Source organism: Echinops telfairi, unplaced genomic scaffold, assembly GCF_000313985.2.
Source record: "Echinops telfairi isolate 266 unplaced genomic scaffold, ASM31398v2 ScPeMD7_23;HRSCAF=83, whole genome shotgun sequence".
Classification (NCBI taxonomy): Eukaryota; Metazoa; Chordata; class Mammalia; order Afrosoricida; family Tenrecidae; genus Echinops; species Echinops telfairi.
Genome location: NW_022103920.1, coordinates 78550108 through 78565157, shown reverse-complemented (window position 1 = coordinate 78565157; position 15050 = coordinate 78550108). Strand labels below are relative to the sequence as shown.

General features: G+C 35.1%; 1 protein-coding gene across 2 annotated transcripts in view; it reads right to left on the bottom strand.

Annotated features, from left to right (window-relative positions):
• The window catches only part of SP4 (Sp4 transcription factor), a 66358-nt gene continuing 51308 nt past the window's right edge, over positions 1-15050 (bottom strand). Inside the window, exon 6 of one of the 2 annotated variants that reach the window (XM_004702713.2) lies at positions 1-3377. In XM_004702713.2, the coding sequence (XP_004702770.1) occupies positions 3130-3377 (248 nt within the window). In that variant the 3' untranslated portion in view covers positions 1-3129. The remainder of the gene's footprint in view (positions 3378-15050) is intronic. The other variant, XM_045288841.1, reaches the window with a different exon arrangement.

Sequence of the window (15050 nt, the reverse complement as noted above, 5' to 3'; positions counted from 1 at the left end):
TTAAACTCAAGGGAATTTTTAATAGGTTACTTGCAATTGTTATTGCAGGCAACAACTTGTACATGATTTTATTTCCAAATCCACAAAAAACAAATGTTATACAAATCAGCACTGTAAAAATGTCAATTACAGCCCCAGAGGCTTTGCTGGCAGAATAATTGTCTAAATTCTAGAATATGGGAAACAGGTTTTTTTTTTTTTCCTGGAATCATCTTTTTAAAATTTTTTTACAAAAAAAATTTACAAGTGAAATGTTACTACAAAACTTTTTATAAGGAATTTTTGCAAAACATTTACATTTTACCATCAACTATTTCTGTTTTAAAATCATTATGTAGATTTAATACCCTATGCTGCACATCAATTTATGTGGGATGACAACTTAGTGACATGCATAAAAAAACACCACAAGGCATTAAAATGAAGACTTAAATACAAATATTGTTGCAATAAAACAGTTATAAAATTGAAAAATAGGACCTAAACATCATGCTTATCTAAGTTTGACAAATTAACTTTTTCTCCTAGATTACACACTTTTATTACTGCTCTCATGAGAGTGTGATAAATAATGACTTAACATCAAGTTCTAATGTAATCAGCAACACATACACAAACCTAACGAAAGAAAGTATACTATAAGAAAAAACTATTCTAACACTGGAGTTCTACCATGATAAATACATAGCTTTGCACTGATAATTACAATAAAGAAAAGTTTTATAATGGCGGCAAAGGGAATGAACAGTGAAATGCCATTAAAGACTCTACTGCACATCTGTGTCCTATTACTTCTAACAGCTAGATCCCACTGAGTCAAATAAAGGACACTGAAATTTACGATTCTTATAAGACAGGAAAGTGGACTCAGAATGGTATGCAGAACAGACTGTCAAAATATTTCTAATTCCAGTGGTGAAATGTGCACCTGCTAAACCAAATTAATAGTATATGCCATAAAGCTATCCAGATTCCACTTGATAAATTTATAATAGGCCTCATTGTTGATTAAAAGATAACTTTTATTTCTCATCAGCACACACAGGTATGCATTAAAAGTGGCTCCTGGGATAATGGTACAGAGTGTTCATACTTGGTTTTAACAACAACAAAAGGTCACTCTGAGGAAACATGATTAAAATATTAAGAAAGTTTCTTTACATAAAAAAATTTATAGCACTGATTGTGTAGCATAATGGCAGATAAAATATATATTTGACGTTTCAGCTATATGATAAAATTAAAATTAACACTATCAAATGCTCCTCTGTACCAAACAAAACAACGAATTGATTCTGATGTTTTATAGCCAGATACATCAGTTGTTAGAGTACATTAAATAAAATATACAAAACAATTTACAAAATCCAACTAAAATTTAAAGACTCTGTTACAAGTCTACAAAAGCTTTAAGAAACTTGAAATCTATAACCACAGTGTAAAATTTTTTTTCCCGTTAATCTCAAAGCTTTTTTATACAAACTGAGAGCACAAAAGGCCTTCAGTTATATATAACGCTACAAAGGGCTGGCCTAAAGTGTACATAGTGTAAACAGTGATCATTACAGTATTTCTCCTTCAACAAAAGTACACAAAACATCACAATTTTGGAAGAGAATTTGCATGAGTACTAGTTTTCCTGAAATAATGAAGAAAGCACAAGAAAATTGGACCTATAATCACAAAATTCCCAAACTGGTGATGTTACAAATTAATAAATCAAGTAGGTTAAAAATTTTAGCTTTCTAATGGTTAATTTCATGAATTGATTCTGTATAAATATTTTTTCTAAACATGAACTATTTTGCTAATAATGTTTCAGTAATTGGTAAGTGCCTAATTTTTTTTCACATTAAACTTTTGGCCATCTTTCCTAAGGCTCTCTCCTATAAGACCCTTGCATAAATAAGTAAATTAATTTTTTTCTTTAATCACTTATTTGACTGAAAATTATTCTGGCCTTTTAAAAATAATTTTTGCTTCATAATAGCAGATCTATTATAATGTTAGGTTTTTTATTAATGGAAAATTCTGTTACTCAGATAACAACATTATAGTACTCTTATAAATACCTATCAACCTTCTAACACAGGGCTATAAATAAAATGGAGTTGGCCAATTTTCAATAGAGAATAAAAAGAAAATTATAATGGAGTCAAAGGACAATTTTCTGTTGGCCTTAAAACAAGTGTGATAACTCTTTCTTTGGCTACAAAGTCTGTCAACATAACTCATATTTACAGAATATGAAACTACAGAAGGATGTATACTCTATTCAAATATTTCCAATATAAACATTTAAATTGAATTTTGTGGCTCAACCTATTTAGGAATATGGTCACTCCTAACTTTTAAAACTTTTCCTCTTACACTGTCTCGTGTAATTTTTTTCTGAAGCTATTATGAGTTCTGTTTTAACCATCTAAAATTTAATCTAAGACTTAGTTCTAAATTCCACTGTGTCTCCAAATGGAGAAAATAAATTGGGCTTCACTGATTGTCTGCATACACACTACTACAATGTAGTGGTAATAAAGATCTGAGGTGCATCTCAGATTACTTTTTTGGAACTTACCTAATTCAGCGGGTGAAGAATTCCTAACATTTAGAAAAGACGGCCAAAACAGTTTCCAATTGATTTTCCAAAAATCAGGCTAAAGAAATACAGCATTATCCCTATCATCAGTTAACTACCTGTTTTCCTGTGCTAGAGAAAAAGAAAAGAGGTAAATTGTTACTGAATGAATTTATAATAAAGAATACTTTCAATGAAAAAAGTCTAAGGTCTGTCTAGCCTGCAAACCACTGAGGTCTGTCTTTTTAAACATGTTAACACATGATATTGAGAGGGGAGGATTCTGTTTAAAGGTTCTATGATATAGTTCCACATAACTACAACTTATAGTTTGGAGGAAATACTTGTCCATCTGTTTCCAGTACATCAGTTGCTTTTTGTAATTTTTAAAATTCAACATTTCATGTGTTGACCCCAAACCTTGGAATACATAAAGAAGCCAAGAATGAAAACATGATTCCGTACTCTGTAATCCACTTGGCCAGCCCATTTCCAGATTTTCAAAGGTGTGTAAACGTAAGGGCAGCACTAGAGGTCTCTGTATAAATAACCTTTCAGAATTCTTCCATATTGGTTGAAACGTTAGGAGTTGCTGGATTTGAATCTTGAGAAATGGCTGCAACTGTGACAATTCTCGGGGAGCCCAGCACCTCTGTTACGGAGGAGTCCAGTTCTCCAGAGGTAACGATGGCAAGAGCTGTCCCACCACCTTTCTTATTCTGGTGCGTTTTGACATGCTTAGAGAGGTGATCACTCCGCATAAACCTTTTCGAACATTCCGGACACTCAAATCGCTTTTCACCTAAACAGAAAAACAGTAAACAAAAAGATAAATATTTAGTCTACATAAGATTCTAATTTTAAATAATATCTCTTCTGGTTAATACTTTATTATTTGCTGGTTGGAAATAAAAGATCTTGGTTAAAGTCCTGGTTCTGCTAGATGCGTAAAGTTAAGGGTAGAACAAGTAAAATGATCTGTCTGGGCCTCAGTTTCCTTTTCTGCAAAAAAGAAGTGTTTCTAAGAGAAGATCTCAAACATCTTTTCCAAGCATAAAACATGTAACGTTCAGGGTATATATATTCCCTTCCTTAAAACTAATTACATAGGTTTTAGTTTTAATCCCTAAAGGAGAAAAGTAGCTTATAACTATTTGAAATAAAATAATATAGTAATTTAACAGTGTATTGAGTTTCTTCTGAAGGTAAAAATGGGATGCAGGCACAAGCTATTATTTCAAATTTAATAGAGCTTGTGGTTTCATAGACTAAGACTGCTGGTACAGTACATCCTTAAGATGTAACAATTCTAGTGGAACTAACTACTTATATGCTTTGGAATAAAAACTAGCCCCTTGTGATGATAATGAAATCATTTAAAGAGCCAGTTCATCTTTGTGCACAATGGCTGAGGACCATGAAAACGTGGTTAAGCGTTATTATCTGACATTCACAATGAATCAGTCTTCAGTCCTTCCTTAATCTACTTTTTAAGGGGATAAAATAAATGCTTCTCCACTCTAATAACAGATTCTGGGCAGGGAAATTCAATATGGGTGATTTCTTTTTCTAGGTTCTGCTTTAGACTTAAAGAAACTCTATTGACTATAAAGTTTGTCCACATTAGAGAACTTTCCCTTCCATGTTTGTCTTTACTTTTTAAAAATTATATTTGCAGTATCTTGAGAACTTTCTTTCACATAAACTTAAGATATTTTAGACAAAATCCTTAAAGACATTAAAAATGAAGGCAGTTTTCAGTTTTAGTAATGTAACTTTGATTTTCTGGATGCTCAAACAAAAAATTTGTAATCATGCTTTCTCCATCTTTGATGTCCTTGAAGTCATTCCACAAATTATCAGGTCGTTGGTCATTAGTGTTCAATGTGCCAAGTATATCTCTGAGATGGTCTCTAAATTCAGGCGGGATAGACTCAAGGGTATATGTTGACTCCCATGTTTCCAGTTTGCCTGTAACATTGCACTGACTGATGATATTGGTTTCTCCACCGTCTCCACAGACATAGTCACTCTAATTCCTGTGTATTCCAGTCAGCAAGGTTCATGTGCACAGCTGCCACTTATAATGTCGAAAAAAGGTATTAGTAATGAGAAAGTCCTTGGTCTTGCACAAGTCTATCATGCGATCTCTAGAGTTGACTGTAACTCCAAGGCTAGTTTCCTACTGCTGATCATTATTCATTTTAAACTTGTATATTCCAATAACCAGTAATCATCAATGCTTCTTGACTGCAATGAATTGGCAAGAGATTGTAAAACCGCCTAAGCTTTCAAAGACACATTTTTACCTAATTTTTTTTCTAAATAGATTTCGTAATATCCATATTACCTTTTTTTAACATTGCCAATTCATATCTTCCAAGGAATTAGTATATTTTACTGTGATTTACAAATGAGCACTGAGTTCTTCATAGCCAGTAAAAAGGTTCCTGAGTCAATTCTAACTCTTAAGGCCACTTCAGAAGCATAATACTATGCCTTTTTTCATACGTGCCTATGGGTGAATTCAAGCCGTCTATTGACTAACAAACAAGCGTGTTAACCATTACACCACTCTGGAGTTATTCAGAGCATTTCTTTATTTTGCTCTTAATGTTTGTTTTTTTTTTGCTCTTTATGTTTTACAATCTGTACTGATATGTTGGTAAATTTTCTAGTCCACTTTGGTTAGAGCACATCAATTTTATCTTTTCACTGAACCAGTTTTTTCATTTATCGATCTGTTTTTTCTTATTTTGTTTTATCAATTTTATTGATTTCTACTTTATTTCCTTCCTTCTTCTTTGTTTTTGGTTTAATTTGCTTTTCATCTTCTAACTTCCTAAAGTAGATGCTTATTGACTTGTGATATTTTTCTTCTTTACTATTAACAACATTTAGCAATATAAATGCACTGTAAGAATTCCTTTACATGTATTCTACACATTTTGGTATATAAAATTTTTATCTTTATTTCTTTTCAGTTCAAAATATTTTCTAATTTCTCTTATAATTTCATTTTGACCCAAAGCATGAGACTGTTGGTACAACATGTAGATGTACACTGATTAAGTTCCAAATGTATAAAGATTTTTTAAAGTATTTTTGCGATTTATCTCTACTTTAATAATATATAATCTGAGAACAAACATGTAATATCTGTTCTTTTGAATGTGTTAAGGTGTGGTTCATGTGTTCCAGGATAGAATTCTGCTGCGATTGGCTGGAGTATACAATAAATGTCAATTCTAACGAGTTATTTAACACAACTGAGATCTTCGATATCTGTTCTGATTTCATGTCAATTACTAAGAGAAGAGTGATTAGGTCTCCAAGCATAATTATGAATTTGTCTACTTTGTTTTTCAGCTCTAGCAATTTTTGCTGTAAATATTTTAGAGCTGCTGTTATGTTATAGGAGCCCCATTTACATGATAGTTAAAACACCTGCTCCTAGCCAAAAAGGTTGGCACTTTGAACTCACTGCATACTTCATTGGAGAAAGATGTGGTAGTCCGCTTTTGTAAATATTTACAGCCTTAGAAAACCCACACCCCGGTTTAATTCTGTCCTACAGGATCGCTTTTTGAGTCAGATTCGACAACAACAATGAGATTTGGTTTGGTTTTACTGGTTACATTGATATATATAGGATTATTATGTTTTGTTGGTGAATTGATTTTCATCTTATAGATTACTCCCCTAACCCTGGCAATTTTCTTTAGCTTTCTGAAGTCTATAATTGTTATTTATATACCAACTATGATTAATAATGAATTTCCTTTGATTAGTCTTTGTATAATAATATTAAGCCCACCCCTTCCTTTTTACATATTTATTAGATATTTAAATCTTAATAGTACATAGTTGGGTCATTTTTATGATGCAATTTGAAAATATATTTTAAATAATTTTTATTTAAGGTAATTATGGATTTAAGACTTACATTTTACTGCTTGTGTACCAATTTCCATATCTTTTTCCTAATTTCTTATTTTGTATCCTTTTAATACTTTCTAGTATTCTATTTCAATTTATCCTCCCCACCCACCCAAATATTTTGTATTATTAACTTTAGTAGATGTTCTAGAGATTAGAATATACATATCTCACTTTTCACAATATAAGTAACAACACACTTCCATAATTTCACAGTAACAAAAAGAAACTTTTCAACTATATGTTTATTTACCTACCCTACATCACATTTCTTCTGCTCTTAATTCAAGGTTTTTCTTTGGAACCATGTCTAGTCAGCCTGAAAAAAAATTCTTTAGCATGTATTTATTCTCACAACAAATTCTTAGTTTTTCCTCCATGTTAGAATATCTTTATTTTGCTCTTGTTCCTGAAGGATATTTTCATTAAATATAAAACTTGGAACAAAAAAAACTGGAGTTGCTAGTTCTTTACTTTTAGCGTTGTGCTGTTAAGTTCTACTCTTTATGGTCTCCGTGACTTCTGAGTAAAAATTTGCTACTATTTGAAATGCTGTGAACCTATCTGTAACGTGCCATTTTATTTTTGCTCCTTTTCAAGATTTTTCTTTATTTACAATTAGCAGACTACCATTCTTCTGTCAGTGTTTCCTACTATGCTGTTTACATGGTGCTGTAATGTTAGAAGCTATGCCACTGGTATTACAAATACCAGCAGGACACCCATGGTAAACAGATTTCAGCAGAGCATCTAGATTAAGATCAGAGTAAAAAGAAGGGTTATCTAATGAAAGATTTGCCACTGAACATTTTATGAACAGCAGTAGAACACTGTCAGATAGAGTGCCAATAGATGAGCTCTTTAGATCAGAAGGCACTTAATACACAATTAGGGAAGAGTTGCCTCTTCAAAGTAGAGTCTACCTTGATGATAGGGATGGAATAAAGCTTTTGGTACCTTCATCCGGTAATGGAGCATGACTCAAGAATGAGAAAAAATTAACTGTAAGTATCCATTAACAATAAAAAAACAGAACATATGAAATAAGAATCTATGAATACTAGAAGTTAGTAATGAGATTGAATATGTGAAAATCTATCGCCTAGACATTAGTGAGCTGGAATGAACTAATATGGCCATTTCGAGTCCTATAATCCTATGATTTACTAAGCAGGGAATGACAAAAATCAAGCGGAATGGAGTCACATTTTTGGACAAAAAGAACATTTCAAGATCTATTGTTAAGTATGACACTGTAAGTCATAGGGTAAGCACCAACCACTAAAGCAAGTGAAGAAATAAAAGAATTCTACCAATTTCTTCAGTCTGAAATTGATAAAGCCATCAAGATGTTTTGATACTTATTGGTGACTGGAATACAAAAGTCAGAAACAAAGAGGAATGGACAGTAGCCGGTAAATATGGTCTTCGTGATATAAATGAAGCTAGGGATAAAATTATTGTTAAAAATTTGCAAGACCCAAAACTTTTTTATTGCAAATATATCTATTTTTCAACCACATAAACAGCCAACTATAAATGTGGACTTCCTCCAGATGTAATACACAGAAATCAAGTTGACTACATATTTGGAAAGAGATCATGAAGAAGCTCAATATCATCAGCCAGAAGCTAACTGTGGAATAGATTATCAAATGCTCACATGGACATTCACGTAAAAATTGAAGAAAAATTTTAATGATCTTGAGTATCTCCCACCCAATTTCTCTAACATCTTGAGAACTTATGTGACACATTGGACACTACTGACAGAAGATGTCGTGACCTGTGTATGACATCAAAAACACACATGAAGACACAGAGGTCCTTAAAAAGATAAGACATAAAAGATCAAAGTAGATGTCTGAAGAGACTCTGAAACTTGCTCTTGATCTTGGAGCAGGCTAAAGCAAATGAAAGAAATGATGAAGTAAAAACATTTCTAAGGGCAGCCCCAGAAGACATAGTAGAATATTTTAATAAAATGTCCAAAGACCTGGAATTAGAAAGCCAAAAAAGTAAGAACACACTCATCATATTTCACATTCAAAGAATTGAAGTAAAACTTTAAGCCTAGAGCTGCAATACTGAAGGATTCCATGGGCAAAATACTGAACAATGTAGGAAGGATCAAAAGAAAATGGAAGAAATACACAGAATCACTGTATTAACGTGAATTGACAGGCATCCAACAATTTGAAACAGCAGTATATAATCAAGAACCAATGGTAATGAAGAAAAAGTCCAAGCTGCACTGAAGGCATTGGTGAGAAACAAGGCTCCAAAAATTGACAGAATATTTGAAATATATGAACAACCTGATGAAACACTGGAAGCTCTCGTACATCTATACCAGAAAATCTGGGGGACAGCTACCTGGCAAGTCAATTCGATAAGATCCATTGCTGAGCCCATTCCAAAGAAGGGTAACCTAGAATAAGGCTGAAATTACTGAACAGTGTCATTAATATTGCATAGAAGTAAAATTTTGCTGAAGATAATTCAGCAGTTACAACAACAAGGAATTGCCAGAAATTCAAGACAGATTCAGATGACATGGATGAGGGGTATCATTAAGACATCATGGATCTTGCTCAAAATAGAGAATACCAGAAAGATGCTTACTTAGGTTTTATTGAGGATGCAAAAACATTCAACTGTGTGGATCATAACAAACTATGAAACGAGTAGGAATACCGTATACTTCATTGTGCTCACGAGAAACATGTATACATGGACCAAGAAGCAGTAGTTCAAACACAATAAATGAATACTACTTGGTTTAAAATCAGGAAAGGTGTGTCTTTTCACCAAACTTTAATCTATATGCTGAGCAAAGGATCCAAGAACTTCGACTGCATGAAGATGACTCTGGACTGGAGAAAGATTCATTAATAAGCTGTGATATGTAGACGACACAACCTAGTCAGATGAAACGTAAGAGAGAGCAATTACTTACGAAGGTCAAGGGCTGTACAGCCTTCAGTATGGGTTACAACTAAATGTAGATAAAACAAAAATCCTTACAACTGGACCAATGACTAACATCACGCTAAAAGGAGGAAGGACCGAAGTTGTCAAGGACTTCATCTTGCTTAGATCCATGATCAATGCTCATAGAAATAGTTATCAAGAATCAAACAACATGGAGCATAGGGCAAACATGAGGAAGAAGAGCTCTTTGAAGAGCTGAAGATCAAGGATGTCACTTTTGAAGACTAAGGTGCACCTGGCCCAAGCCACAGTATTTTTCAATCGCCTCGCATGCATATTAAAGTTTGACAATAAGTAAGGAAATCACAGAAGAATGTATGCAATTGAATTATGGTATTGGTGTTGAATGTTGACAGTACTATAGATTGATTGTCAGAAGAACAAACAAATCTGCTTTGGAGACTAACAGTCATAACGCTCCTTCAGAGGCAAGGATGAGGAGACTTCGTCTCACATACTTTGTACACGTTGTCAGGAGACCAGTCCCTGGAGAAGGACATCAAGCTTGGTACAATAGAGGGTCAGTGAAAAAAGGAAGAACTTCAACAAGATGGACTGACACAGTGGCAATAGCAATGGGCGGAAACATAACAACTGATGACGTAAAACCTGGCAGTGTTTTGTTGTACATAGGATCATGATGAGTCAGAACTGGCTTAGTAGCACCGAACAACAAATGATTACCAGGAAATTCATTATGGCATGTTTGGCCGTAGTTTTCCTACCAGTTCCTATTTGGGATTACATAACCTTCTTGATTTGGTACTTTGTCTATTACCTAATACGGAATTTTTAGTTTCATATTATTCTTAAAAGTAGTTCTAGATCAATCCTTTCCCTCCACTTCTGGAATATTTTTACAGGTCCCTGTGGCCTAAGTCCTTTTTCCTTAACATTCTCTCTTTCTCATTCTGACTCTATAATTTCTACTTCTTTTTCTTCTGCTGACTCTTATTTCTATTACTTCCATTTAGCAACTAGTGTATTTAGTAAAAATTTTACTCTGAACATTTTTCTCAGGTCTTAAATTTTCATTGAAATAAAAAAGCTTCCCCATCACGAGACACAACGTCCCTCAATGAACCATAGTGCTATGGGGACAACACTGGAGACACAGTATGGAAGTTGTGCCCGATGTGACCCCATCACAGTGGGGCAAAACACTAAGGGCATGCAAGAGAGCAGCAAGGAGAAAAGCAATGAAGTCCCTGGGGAATACCAAAAATAGACTTTGGGGACAGAGTGTGGCACCCCATCAGACTCGACTGGAAAACACTCCTAAAGGTTAAAAAACAGACCTGGAACTATTTATAGACTTCCTTTTTTGTCACTGGCTTTCTTTTTGTTATTTTGTTTTTGTCTACCTTTGTTGTTCTGTTTGACTTTACCTTGTTTTTTGCGCTTATTAATGTCTCTGCATGTCTATCTAGATAAGATAGGCGGGATAAACAATTCGGAGAAGAAAACAATGGGACTGACAGTTTCGGGGGCACACAGGATAAGGGGAAGTGGGAGAAAGGAAGGAGGTGGTCAACCAACCCAGGGACAAAGGAACAACAAGTGAACTAAAATCGATGGAGAGAAGGGCATAGGGTGCCTGCCTAGTGGGGCTTAATCAAGGGCAATGTAACATTGAGGAATTGCTGCAACCCGAATGAAGGCTGAACATGATAGTGGGACAAGAGGAAAGTAAAAGGAAATAGATGAAAGAACTAGGAGGCAAGGGAAATTTATAGAGGTCTAAATACAGGCATGTACATATGTAAATATATTTTTATATAATGATAGGGAAATAGATCTATGTACTTATATTTGTATGTTAAGTATTAAGGTAGCAGATGGGCATTGGGCCTCAGTCTCAAGTACTCCCTCAAAACAAGAACACGTTGTTCTAATAATCTGGCATTCTGTGACCTTCCTGACAAGATTGCTGAAGACAGCATACATAAGCAAATGTGGTAAAGAAAGCTGATGATGCTTGGCTATCAAAAGATATAGTATCTTGGGTCTTAAAGGCTTGAAGATAAACAAGCGGCCATCTAGCTGAGAAGTAACAAAGCCCACATGGAAGAAGCATACCAGCCTGAGTGATCATGAGGTGTCAATGAGATCAGGTATCAGCATCAAAGACCCGGAACAAAAATCATACCAATGTGAAATGGGGAGGGGAGGGGGAAGGAGAGTGCTGCGTGGAGTGGAGACCCAAAGCCTATCTGTACACAATTGGACATCCATTACAGAAGGGTCACGAGGAAGAGACGAGCCAGTCAGGGTGCAGTATAGCACCGATGAAACAATCAACTTTCCTCTAGTTCTTTAATGCTTCCTCATGCACCACTTGCCTATCAAGACCTCAATTCTACCTTACAAATCTGACTAGACCAGAGCATGTAAACTGCTACAGAGAAGAGCCCCCCACAGGGAATCCAGGACAGATAAACCCCTCAGGACCAATGATGAGATTAGAGATACCAGGAGGGTAGGGGAAGGTGGCAGAAGAAAGGAAAAATCAATTACAAAGATCGACTTATAATCCTTCTCAGGGGGATGAACCACAGAAAAGTGGAAGAAGGGAGACAGCAGATGATGTAAGCTATGAAGATAATAATTTATAATATATCAAGGGTTCATGAGAGAGGGAGGGGAGGGGAGGAAGGAAAAAAATGAACTGTTATCAAGGGCTCAAGTAGGAAGAAAATACTTTGAAAATGATGATGGCAGCATATGTACAAATGTGCTCGACACAATGGATGTATGTTATGGATTGTGATAAGAGCTGTAAGAGCCCCAATAAAAGTATTTTTTTAAAAAGAAAGAAAAAAGCTTCAATTTCTCTGTTGAATTTTCTATCCTTCACCTCACAGATAGTTATAATAGTTGCTTTAAATTAATTCCAGCATCTGAATCATATTGACATTTGTTGATTGCCTTTTCTCTGGATATCCACAAGGTTCAAAGGATCTTGAGTTAATTTTGGCTTAAATGCTGATCATTGACTATTACGTTGTAGAAAACGAAATCCTATACGGGAGAGGGGAGGAAGCACTGGAACCAACTGTGATTACGTATATACTAATCATTTTAAAAGCGATTTAACCATGAAGGTGTATGATTTGTGAATACTATATCAAGAAAACCACTAAAAAAAAAAGAATCTTGATATAATGTGAAAAATGTAGCCAATATGACTGACCAGTATGTATAGAAATTGTTTAATGGGAACCTAATTTGCCATGTAAACCCTCATCAAAACACAATAAAATATACTTTAAAAAAGGAGTACTATTTTAAAAATTTTCAGGAGGATATTTAACTTTGTGCTTTAGCAGGCAGCCAATGTGTGTAAATTCAAATGAAAAGTTCTGTCTTGCCTTCACTGGGTAGCAATTCCAAATTAGTTCAGTACTTAAAGCACTGTTGTGTTAATATTTGTGTACTGCAGACATGCTATGAATTGGGTGGAGCTTGATGTCACACTTTATTCCTGAGACCACTGTCGTGGTTCTATGGGTGTGTCCTATTCATGTGTAGCGCAGAGGTGAGCCGAGAATTTGTTTTTTTCACACACATAATGTAATGAAAGATTCTCTCCATGCTCGGCACCTGGGGACTTGTTTATTCATCATCCCCCCACCCCCCCTGAAAACCTGGTCTCTCTAGTTTATAGAGTGACAAAAGAAAAATAATGCTGTTTCCTTTTACACTTTATAGAAACAGGGGTCTCGTTTCCTGGTTTCTCTGTCCAGAAATTCAGGTATTTTCTCATGTTTTTAGGTAACCAAGGAGTGCAATCTGAATGAGGCCGGCCTAGGAACACGGAGGACTATTTTTTTAGGCTGCTCTCTGTAGTTGTTTTGCTTTGCTTCACAGCAAGACCGAGGATCAGTCTGCCCTTACGTCAAAGCTAGAGCACAGAAGAGGGAAAAAACCCTGTGAAATTCATCTTGGTTACATATTATTACCCATGTTTTTATTTCCGTTCTCAGTTGCTGGCTGTGTTGTTTACTTTCCAGGGTACTCATTTACACGCTTCTATATTTTAAAAATTCTTGTCTAGTGATTTAACGTAATCAGTGAGAGACTATAGTGAGCTCATTCGTCATAGCTGACATGAGAAACAAAATGAAGAGTTTTGATCATTTAATATAGTAACTGAACTATCTATAGAGAAAATTCTGGGGGGATAAATGATGAGGTTTCTCATTTCATATTTCTGCATAGAAAATTTCCTTATTTTATAAAAAGTGGTGAAGTTTCAGTTTCAAACAAACATGATGTTTCATTTCCACTTAAAAGTATAGTTATATAATTATAAATACATATAAATGTGCATGAAATTACACTTACACATACTAATAAAAGTCATCATATAGTACACAAAAACCAATATAGAGGTACATATAAGGAACATCTTAGGAGCTTTTAGACTGTTTCTTGTTGCTAAGTTCCATCTTGCTGCTAAATACTGTTCGCACACAGAAGAATGAAAGCAGTGGCCCATCCTAGCAATTGTTTCTGTACTTGAGTCCATGCTTGCAGCTACTTGTCAACCCATCTCCTCAGGACCCGTCCTCTTTTTTGCTGCTCTACTTTACCAAGCATGGGGTCCTCTAGGGACACGGCTCTCCTGACATGTCCGAAGTATGCTAGGCGAAACCTCACCATCCTTGCCTCAAAGGAGCACTCTGGCTATAATTCTCCCAAGACAGATTTATTTGTCCATTGGGCAGTCCAGGGTGCTTTCAGTACTGTTCTCCAGGATTCAAATACATCAATTCTTCTTCAGTCTTCCTTATTCAATGTCCAATTTACACATACATATGAGGCAACTGAAAACACCACGGCTAGGGTCAAGTGCACATTAGTCCTTAAAGTTAACATCCCTGCTTTTCAATCCTCTTAAAATGTCCGGGGCAGCAGTTTTACCCAATGCAATGTGTCATTTGATTTCTTGACTGCTGCTACCATAAGCATTGATTGTGGGCCGAAGGGAGACAAAATCCTTGATGACTTTAATATTTTCTCTGCTTATCATGATGCTACTTGTCCAGCTGTGAAAGGTTATTTTTGTTTTGTTTTGTTTACAGTGACTTGCACTCCATTGAAATGCTGCAATCCTTGCTCTTTCCCAGCAGGTACTTCAAGTCCTACTCACATTTAGCAAGCAAGGTTGGTCATCTGTCCATCGTAGGTTGTAAATCCTCCAATCCTGATGCCATATTCTTCTTCATAAAGTCCAGTTTCTCTATTTGCTCAGCATAGATTGAATAAACATGGTGAGATACAACCCTGATGCATACCTTTCCTGATTGAAAACCACAGTGTGCCCTTCTTCTGTTCACACAACTGTCTATTGATCCGTATACAATTTCCACATAAGTCACAATGAAGTGGACTGGAATCCCTTTAGAATTCTTCTAAAGGCTATCCATAATTTGTGTGATCTATATAGTTGAATGCCTTTGTATAGTCAATAAAACTAAAGTAAATATCTTTCTGGTATTCTCTGGTTTCAGCCAAGATCCATCTGAAGCCAGCCATG